A 10,824-nucleotide genomic window follows, 5' to 3' on the forward strand; every position below is an offset into this window, starting at 1 on the left:
TTCAATTTCTTCATAGCCTTAGTTGAAATGCAGTTGATTCCACTTGCTCATCATCAAAACATTGTACTTGAAGTATCATGTATGGCTTCATTGTCGTAACAGGGGGTTCATCCTCAACTTAAATGACATTAGCGGCCTTGTTCCCTACATTCCCCGGGTTTCGAGTGGGGCACTCCCGAGCAAAGTGTTTCCATTAAAGTACCAACATTGAATGTTTCAATTTCTTTGATGTTGATTCTAAAGTGTCGGTATGTTCTTTTGTAGTCCCTCTGGTCAGAGCATTGTTCTGATTGCCTTGATCTTGATGGGGTATTCAATGTTGGTTTACATCATATTTACAAAGCCCGAAGGCCCAATTGGCCACGCAGAGCACGGGGGTAACAGTACATGGCTGGTGGTAGTGCAAATTCGGATCCAATATCGGGTCAATCTTGAGCCGACCCATATGAGACCCGTTTGGACATAGGAATGCATTCATGCAGTTGGAGGCCTTTTGGTCAATTACAAAACCTTGTAAAACCCTAGACACCCCCAGAGGCAAACCCCCATCAAATCCCTACCGAGGGGAGAGCACGCGCACGCGAGAGAGAGTGTTGTTTGTGTGTCGGGCGGCCGAAGAGGAGGAGGTGAAGAAGAACTAAGGAAGGATGGTGTCGGGGTCAGGGGTGTGCGCGCGGGTGGTGGTGGTCGACGCTAGGCACCACATGCTGGGGCGGTTGGCGTCGATCCTGGCGAAGGAGCTGCTGAACGGGCAGCGGGTCGTGGTGGTGCGCTGCGAGGAGATCTGCCTCTCCGGCGGCCTTGTCCGCCAGAAGATGAAGTACCTCCGCTTCCTCCGCAAGCGCATGAACACCAAGCCCTCCCACGGACCCATCCACTTCCGCTCCCCCGCCAAGATCCTCTGGCGCACCATCCGTGGGTACGAGTTGTTGCCCTCCTCCCCTCCCCCTTCTACAACCTGCTCCCATTCGTTGCCGTCCTTTATTTATTCCTTTTTCGCCTTCGTTTCCAATCATTTGGACTCGAATAGGTCTCCTTCTTTCTTTCTGATTCGATTCATTTTGTTGGTTGGTGATTCTGATTCAGCATGATCCCTCACAAAACCAAGCGTGGTGCCGCCGCGCTCGCTCGGTTGAAGGCGTACGAGGGGATCCCACCGCCGTACGACAAGAAGAAGAGGATGGTTATCCCGGATGCCCTCAAGTGGGCTCTTCTTTCCATTTTCCATTTCGTTTTATCTCACTTTTGTTTATTGTTTTGAGAGTTTCATCTTATGTTTTTTTTTCTTCTCATTATTTTGTTGAATCGATCGTGATGCTGTAACCCAGATTTTTTTTTCATTTTCTTGTTTTTGTAATGGGTTTGGAAATTAGGGTTTTGAGGCTTCAGACTGGGCATAAGTATTGCTTGCTGGGTCGTCTCTCATCAGAGGTTGGGTGGAGTCAGTATGATACCATCAAGGCAAGTCCTTATTCTCTATTTTGTATTTTAGGGATCACGTTGGTTGATGCATTCAGGACTTTCTTGTCGTGTGATATACAAATAAAAACTTGCACCGACGCGCATTTCAGATTTGTTTTCTTCATGTTATGTTTGTTTTATCATGCGAATTCGTTATGTTTCTCATGGTAAATAATTTGTCTTGCTTCTCTTCCCTTTGAGAATATACTTTTAGATGTATGTCCGAGGTAAATTGATGAGAAGATGCAAGGCTATGATGATATCTGTTTATTGTGTAAATGTTAGCCTGGAAATTGTAATGTATGTGGAGTCGCAGTATCTCGGAAGCATGCTTATGAACCTTATTGGACATGCTGTGGATGAATACAACTATATGATTCTAATACTAATTTCGCTATTCTTATTTCTCTGTTTCTGTTCTTGCTGTTTCTCTTTTTTCTTTTCTTTGTGTGTGTGTGTACACACAAGGGTTGTTTCTGCAAGTCCATATAAACTTATGCTTGTTGTTAGTGGTCGATTTAGCCAATATTGGTGCTTGGGGGCACGATGGAAAACCCGAGGGATGCCTTGTGTTGTTGATAATGTCTGTAGTAGTGTTGCTCCAACTTTCCAATCCTTGTTGATTTTGATATGCCATCGTATTCATTGATTCCATTAACTTTGGTTGTGTAGTCTAGTAGAATGTACTTTGGCAATTCCATAGTCCCATTTGATCTTCTCACCATTTTCGTTCTTCTTCCTTTTAAATATTGAGTGGATATAGGATAAACAGTATTTTGACTTGTTCAAGCAGTTGGCCAAAATTTATCATGATTTGTAACTGAAATTGGCAATTTGGGTTAAATGTGCTGACTTAACTAAACAGGTTCTAACTTCTAAGTTTCCCCCAAGGTCCAGACAATCCAGGTTTAACCCCCAGTTTTCTGGGGACACAAAAAAAACCTGTTCTGTTCTTTCTGCGAATGCTTTTGAGGGCTATTTTCTGTTGTAGGTGTCCAGTGGTTATTTTGATCTTCTAATTCTGTGGATGGATCTTACAACTTACTGGTCAATAGGCGTGCTTAAACCTATCATATGTTGACTATACTATGCCAAACATATTTGTAGGTAGTTGGATCTGGCATTTGGTGTTTGGATGTGCGAACCAAATGGTGTATTGTGCTTAGGTTTAAGAACAATTTAATTTGAAGCCCATGCTTCCGATATATTGTTTAGTGGATATCTACTATTTGATAGACAACATTAGTCGTTAGTTCTAAGCTCTTTGGTATGTATGACTGTCATATATTACATAAGTGGTTCATACTTTTAAAATACATGTTATAATTACATTAGGATGCTCTGATAAGTCTGATGCTTGTGCATATATGGATGCAGTGATAAACACGCATGGCATTCAGGAAATTATCAATCCTGTAAGATTTTCTAGGAAATATATAAAAATACAAACAAAAATATTTAAATAAAAAAAACTAAAAGAAAACATGTAACATGATAATATCATGATAAAATTAAAATATTTTTACAAATGTTTATGTTATCAGACCTTTTTTATTGTTGATAAAGCCATGATATTTTCAAATTTGTGATAATATCAATATTAAAAAAGTACTAGTACAATCGATATTTTCTAAAGATCACCAATAAAAAAACTGATGAAGTCATGATATTTTCAAAGAATCACCAATGACTACCATATTAGTTGAAGTGTGTATTATAGGGTGAATGTTATTCATTATCTTTGCTCTTTAACATGTGACTTGTATTGTTGGCGATATGCTTTACATTTATGACGGTATACATAGTTATGTTTTATTTCTATAGTATGCTATATCATATGGTACTTTACTTCGTTTTGTGTTTAAATATTGCCAATATTTCAATTTTATCATGATAAAATTGTAATATGTCCAGATTTTGTCATTACTTTTTGTTTTCTAATTAATCCCATATTATAAATGTACTGAGATTATTCATTCCAGTTGAAACAATTGCTGTCTATTGTTCTATCTTGAGTAGCTTATATTTTATTTTTATTCTTTGCTGATCTTTTAATAACATCTGTTTTCCTGGCTTTTGCGGTTTGCTGGATGGTGCAATTTGACATTTGTTTCCTTCACATTCTTTAGGAATTGGAGGCCAAGAGAAAGGCCAAAGCCCAAGTGGTGTACGAGAGGCGGAAGCAGTTGACGAAACTGAGGGTGAAGGCAGAGAAAACTGCAGACCAACACCTTGGCTCCCAACTTGATGTGCTTGCGCCTATCAAATATTGATTTGCTGGAGTGTAAGCATCTCAATAGTTTTGCTGAGATCATCCAGAAAGTGGATGTTTTATTTGTTTGCGTCTTCTGGTTGCTGTAGGTTTTACATTGGATTTTGGCATGTTTTTTTTCCATTATTTTGGATTTTGAACTTTGAAGAAATACTATTAGTATTATCTTGAAGGGGGAATTGGTGAAAAGATAATTGCTCACATTTCTTTTGATTGTCCTTCAAACCAAACCCTGTGAATTGGCTTTTGATGTTTTTGATGTTCTCTGTCTCTGCCAAAAATCAATCATGTCTAATGTAGAGGAATTGTGCCAAGCGCAGATATGCAAATACTTTATAGGTCTCATGACGAGATTATGGTGGGAAATTGCCAAATCCACCAAACTTGAAATCATCACCATCCATGGTGGGTCGAATTAAGTCTATGCAATCTTAACTGAGGTGAAAATGGATGGATACAACTCAGAACGTACGAAACCTAATTCTGAATTTTCATCAACAAATCTGAATTAGATTCTACGTCTCTGCATGGTAAACTTGAAATCTCTATTCGAGTTTTGTATTGCAATACTAAGATGGTAGGATTGATGAAAAAAGGTTGGAAACAAAGTTTTGCACGTAAAAATTGGAAATGAATTGAGATTAGATTTAGCTCGGTACATATATCCAATAACAAAAATTGACCATAGAATTCCGAACCTAAGCTAAAGACACATTCAGATTTTAGTATATGATCTATATACGAGAATAGTTATTGGATTTTAATTGGAGGTTTGGCTGAATCTGACCATCCCATACTCGTAGTTTGAATAGCACTGGGGCAACTTTTAGCAATTGAGCTTAATTATGGAAAAAGAAGCAAAAAAACATCTCTACCCATCGTAGTGAAGGTCTGAAAATAGTAGGTTAGGCAAGTTAATGATGAAATATCATCAGTTTTTTTTAGAGATTTTTCATACGGGTTCTATCTGTTTTCAAGCTTCGATCCTATATGCCTAATATGCTAAATCACAACTTTCATGTCCAATAAAAGTTTTTTTCTGATTTTAGAAAGATTTTTTTTTTGAAATTTTGTTTTTAATTTTTATTTTTTTTTTGCTTATATTTAGCCGAAAAACACGAAAAAAAAAAATCATTTCCTCACGAGAAAAAGGATGGCGATATTTTGTGGTTTTAGACTTTTCTTTTTTTTTTGAGAAAGTTGGGGTTATGCAGACCCCCTACCAGTTATACAACTATACCATAGGGATTCGAACTTGCAACGTCCCAACCTTGGATTCGAACTTGCAACGTCCCAACACAAGGTGACGTGCACTAACTGCTCCTGCTGCACAAGCGGAGCCCCGGTTGGTTGTGGTTTTAGACTTTTCTCACTATGGTTGGACCTCCATCCACTTTGGGCCTGAACGCAAATGTATTTGGGTTGGATGCAGACCTTTATTGAATTTGACACAATTGGATTCAAATTCAGTTTTCGATTTTGGATAAAAGTTCTTTACCAAACTCAGATTCAATTAGCTATTTGCCAGCAGTTTTGCACGTTAATCAGATTCGGGGTTCTAATATAAAACCCTATACAAAATCCAAATCTAATTATTAATCAGATCCAACAAGACTTGAGAATATCCAACTCAAGCCACTGCTAGTACGGGTGGACATCGGGCTGCCCTGACCTTGCCCAACCCGGGGCCCATTAGGGAACGGTAGAGTCAACCCAGACTCAGGCGGTCAGGTCTGCCAAAAGCACGTCCCTAGGGTTGTCAATGGGTCGGGTTTGTACTGGGTACCGACCCGACCCGACCCAAACCCAGATTCCTGGATATGGGCATGAAAAGTGCCAACCCGAATAATATTCAGGTCAACCAAAACCAGACCTGAGAAATACTCCGGCCGGGTTTGGGTTAGATTTTCCTGGGTACCCAACCCAACCCAAGTATTTTATATGGGTTTTCAGTAAAAATAAATTTCTAAAATTATCCGGCCTGGGTTTGGGATTCCATTTTCCTGAGCTGGCAAAACCAGAACCCGGTCATTAATTATATGGGTGAGTCCGGGTCGACCCTGACCCATTGACAGCCCTACGCGTCCCTGCTCTTATCAAGCTGGGTTCCTGGTGGATTGAATTTAGCTCTTTAAACCGGACTATAGCAAACATGTTGGGCCGGGCCTGGCTTCAATGAGATACCGTAGCTTGAAAAATCCTTTTTCTTTTTTGGAAAAAGATCAGTATATGTAAAATATAAAATATATATAAACATTTAAACAAAATATATAAAAAAAAACAGTTTTTATCACGTTAATACTAGTAACGCTTTGAGGCACCTATTACAGCTACCCAGATATGGTTACCTATGTTGGTAAAAACGCGTTTGGGAAATGGTCGATATATTGAGAATATCGCCTTTTCTAAGAACCAATTTATTTCGTTCTCATGGAAAGAATGCCTTTTTCATGGAAAATGGCATGATTTTCTAGAAAGTCTTGCCAACATGGCTTTCCCATAAAAATCATTTCACGCGGTGAGGTGTGAAAAGATTTTCCAAATCAGAAAGTTGGAAACGCCAGGCATCGCTTGGGCCATGCAAGACTTTTTTTTTATTATTGGCAAGCTGGGGTTAGGCAGACCCAGACAAGTTACAACACAAATAATAATCAATCTGACTGACTATATAGATTTGGGAACCAGTCAGGAGGTTTATATTTTTTTAGGAATCAGGAGGTTTGTATTTTCAGATATAATCCTTCTGAAATATTTCCAACAGAGCAAGCAATAGTATTGCTTTGGTGTTTGTCTCACCCACGGTAGGAAGGTAGTGCCAACATGACCTGAAACAAACGAGCCTTAAGAACAAATGGTCTGCTTTTGTAGGTAAGATAAAATTTCATAAGTTTGCAAATATGTGCAAATACAAACCATCAATTCCCCATGGAAGCCTTTTTCTGCAGAAAGCAAGTCTAACCCCAAAGAAAGGGACTATGGGGTTGTTTGTTTCAGCCGAAAACAAGTGAAAGAGGCTCATTTTTGTATGAAATGGGTAATGTTTTCCATGAAAGCTGAAATGAACCTCCAGGGAAAGCAGTGGAGGACGCAAACTTTCATACGAAATGGTTGGTTTTTTATGAAAGCTCTATCGCGCCACTCTCCCTAGGAAACACTTTCCCTAAGGGGAGTGGATTTTGGAGGGGCATCCCACCTGCCTGCATGGGTGTAGCAAAGACACCCTAAGTAGGGCTGGTAAACGAACTGAGCTGCTTGAGGCTTGGCTCGGTTAGGTCCGCATAAAGCTCGTTCAAAATTTTCAAATGAGCTTGACAAGTCAAGCAATGAACATCTGGTGTATTGCTAGCGAGCTGAACACGAACAATGTGAGTTCAACTCAGCTTGGCTCGTGTAGGCTCATTTCAACGAGTTCATATAGAATGATGTATGGTTTTATACAAAATAAAATGATAGCTCAATTGGTTTGATGGGTTTGCTTGTAAATGAGACCTTATCCCTAAATATTGATTTTTAGGGTAGATTTTTGCGTCCCAAGTAGCCCTTGTGTTGGAGTCGCGTCGTAGAGCCTGAAGAAATCATGTTTTTTTCCATGTCTTAACCTGGGAAAACCCCAGCTCAAAGGTGTTTGGCATGGTGGAGGGGGCCTTGGCCACTAGAGGGGTGGTCAGGGTTTCATTCCCATGAGTGTCAAACTCATTGCATTAACAAAGGCAAGGAATATAAGCCCTTGCTCAGTCTAAGCTGGGGGGTGCGCCATGGGTTCATACCGTCGGGAAGGCGACCGTAAGTATGGCAGGCTAAGCCAGCACGACTAGATCTCTGATCCCAGGGGTGGTTTTCATGAAAAAAAAACTGAAAAGCCCAGGTCCGGGCCTAGAGGCATAGTCGCCATCTCGGGGCAGGAAAACACTATTGGCTATATACCAGCCGAGGCTTACTCCAACTATGCTAATAGGGTTATAACCGGCCTGGTCCGGTCTTGTCAGACCTGATTCTGATCGGGTCTAAAAGTAAGACCCAATCCAATCTAATTCGGGTTAGGGTGAAGCTAGAAACTGTGAACCCATATGGGTTATGAGGTATACATCGGGTTTGGTCTTTGGTAGACCCATTTTAATTCAGGTCCAGATATATAGGACTGAAAAAAGTAGACCCATATAGGTCAATGGGTTCGAGTATTAATGAGTTCGGGTTTCAGCTCGGATCTTGATATGATTGGTATTCTAGACATATTTACTCACCAATAAAAAAATTATGTAAATTAATAAAATTAAATACTTACTAAGAAGATGCTAACAAAATAAGAGCTTGATAGTATTCTAAATAATGTCAAAATTTGAATATAAAAAAAATATACACACCAACCAAAAATTATAAGTTAAAAAAAAACAATGATATATCACATTCAAAATATATCAAATTTAATGAGGTCACAAGTATTATCCTCTGATTCACTTCAATCTGTCAATTTTCACAACAAAAGGGCAATAGGAAGTGTATGAAAAAAATGAATTAAAGATTAGATTACTAAAATACAATGCATATTAATTTTAAGTTTATCAATATATTTAAATGTTCACCAATTAGAAACTTCAGATGGATTGGGTATGAAGAGGGTTTGGGTACGATTCAGTTTAGGTATATAGTCAAGTCGGTTTGGGTTTGGTTTCAGTTCCGGTACAAAGCAGACTCAGGTACATAATCAGGTCAGTTCAGTTTTAAAATATAGAGAACCATTTGGGTCTGTGTATATAATTAGGTTGGGTTCATTTGAGTTTGGGTCTTCATTTACAATATGCAAGACCCAACCCATTTTTACTATGGTTCTATACTCGGAAAATGATTGTATTGTCCTTGCAAAATGACATACTTCCTGAAATACCTTGACAAAATCTCTCGCATATCCAAAATCATCGATTCTTGATTTTTTTAACATTTTGCCCTTCGCATATGCGAACCTGTTGAGGTTCGCATGATATATGGGTACGTTGTAGGAAGTTGGCAACCCTTCATGCGAACATGTTGAAGGTCATAATCCAAAAAAGATTTTGTGAACATTAACAAATACAATATGATATTCATAAATATAACTTGCAAACCTCTCCTAAGTAAATACTCCTCAAGGAGCTCCGCAATTGTATGTGACATTCACAAATATCAGTTGCGAATGTCCCTGACTTTCACGCTCCTATGAGACCTCTACAAATCTAATATGACATTCACAAATACAGTATGACCTTTACGAATATAACCTGTGAACTTCCTTTAAGTAAATACTCCTCGAGGAGATCCCTAAATGTCTGTTGACATTCGCAAATACATGTATATGTGGATCTTGTGCCTCATTTGTAGTCTTTCCGAACATTCACACATTAGACATGAGATTCACAACTTTTTCATATGTTTATGAATGTCCGTATGAGCATTAAATGTGACATTTCATTATTTAAAAAATGTTGATTCTCATTTTAGAGTGTATTTTTTTGCATTTTAAGGTTTTATTTGTTGTCCCCAATTCCTTTTACCCCACTGTGTTTTCTCCGATAAATTTTTTCAGTGACTATTTTCTGGCAACTATTTTATCGATGACTTTTTGAGCATTTGGGATATCATCGACGGCAAGATATTTTAGTAAACACATCTTTAATGGTTGAAACAGTTCTTTTTAAAAAAAAATTGTCATGAATAAGTTATTTTAATTGAACATTGGTATAAATAAGTTATTTTGACATTCTTTTTTTCCGTTAAATGAATAGATAAATGTATAACTCTAAAAGTTACTTCATTGTTCCTATTTTATATGCCTTTTTATTTTTAGGCATGCTTGTTTATCTTATGCCTCAAATTTATCAATTTAATGATAATATATTATTCTCTTATTGCATTACATTTAAAATTAAAGCCATAAATTTTATTTTTGTTTAATTATGTCTCTATATATTTACTCAAACTCTTTTTTCTTTGTAACCTGTGAGAATGAGGAAATCATTGAATGCTATAAATGTTGACAATGTCAACTAGGATATCCAAAGGCAAGATATGTCATTTTGAATTAATGTTTTTTGTATTAATTATGGGGTTATTTCTTTTAGCTTTTTTTTTTTTTCTTTTTTAATCTTTGATTATCTATGCCAATATGCAAAATTGTTAGTTAATTCTTCACACAGCTAACATATTGATACATGTATAAGATTTCACTCAATAGTCAAGGTTACCTGCTTAGTATAAATTAGTATCCTCTTTAGATACTATGATCTTTTTTGTTTTCCATTAGGTTTTTAGTGAATTTAAAAAAAAATAGTATTTGTTGAGACAAATAAATTCAATGAAATTCATTACTTTTTAGTATTTGCTTGTTTGTTTAGTATAAATTATTTTTTATCTCTACTTATACATATTATTATCATGACTTATCTCCTGTTTAGATGAGCGCGTGATATCTAAAAAGGAAAACAGAAAAGAGATGCATAGTAGTTAACCTTGTCTTTATTTTAATGAATATCTATTATCTACTTCATCTTCTTGTAATGCATATGATTAGGCATCTGTAATATTTGATGTTATTTTTAATGTAAAGAGTTGATAAAAACCTCACTTACATCACTGCCAACAAAGTGTCTATTAAGAAATCATGCTCAGACAACTCTACAACCCAACTCTTTTCATGTGGTTGTTGTCATCAACCTATTTTCATGATTAATTGCAATTAAATATAAACATGTACATGTAGTACCGCTAATTGTATACACACATAACTTATTTCATTATACATCTTACCACAATTGAATCATGGTTTCACGTTGAGGGTTAGTTTTCTTTCTATTGTCATGTTGTAACATATCTTAAAAGGCTTAAGATACACATAGAAGACATAAGACATTAGAGTAATTCATTAAAAATCTCTCAATAAATACATAGAAGCAAACAATTCTTAACAAATACAACCAAACAAGAGGTACTCAAACATGTTTTTATGCGTGTTTCCTCTTGTTGTGGCCAACCACACCACATAACCTATACTTGTATAGTATAACATCTTTTATTGTTGTTATCCGTCTCTTCACCTTAGGTCGCACTCGTTTATACACCAC

General features: G+C 37.2%; 1 protein-coding gene across 1 annotated transcript; it reads left to right on the plus strand.

The window, feature by feature from the left end:
• The first annotated feature begins 548 nt into the window (after positions 1–548).
• Positions 549–3,934, plus strand: LOC149811629 (large ribosomal subunit protein uL13w-like). Its single transcript, XM_089993672.1, has 4 exons — positions 549–919; positions 1,087–1,203; positions 1,374–1,461; positions 3,591–3,934. The coding sequence occupies exons 1-4, from the start codon at positions 648–650 to the stop codon at positions 3,732–3,734; spliced, it is 621 nt and encodes a 206-aa protein (XP_089849798.1). The 5' UTR covers positions 549–647; the 3' UTR covers positions 3,735–3,934.
• Positions 3,935–10,824: the final 6,890 nt, after the last annotated feature.

The sequence above is a fragment of the Nuphar pumila genome, chromosome 17, assembly GCF_984573655.1.
Source record: "Nuphar pumila chromosome 17, dmNupPumi1.hap1.1, whole genome shotgun sequence".
Lineage (NCBI taxonomy): Eukaryota > Viridiplantae > Streptophyta > Magnoliopsida > Nymphaeales > Nymphaeaceae > Nuphar > Nuphar pumila.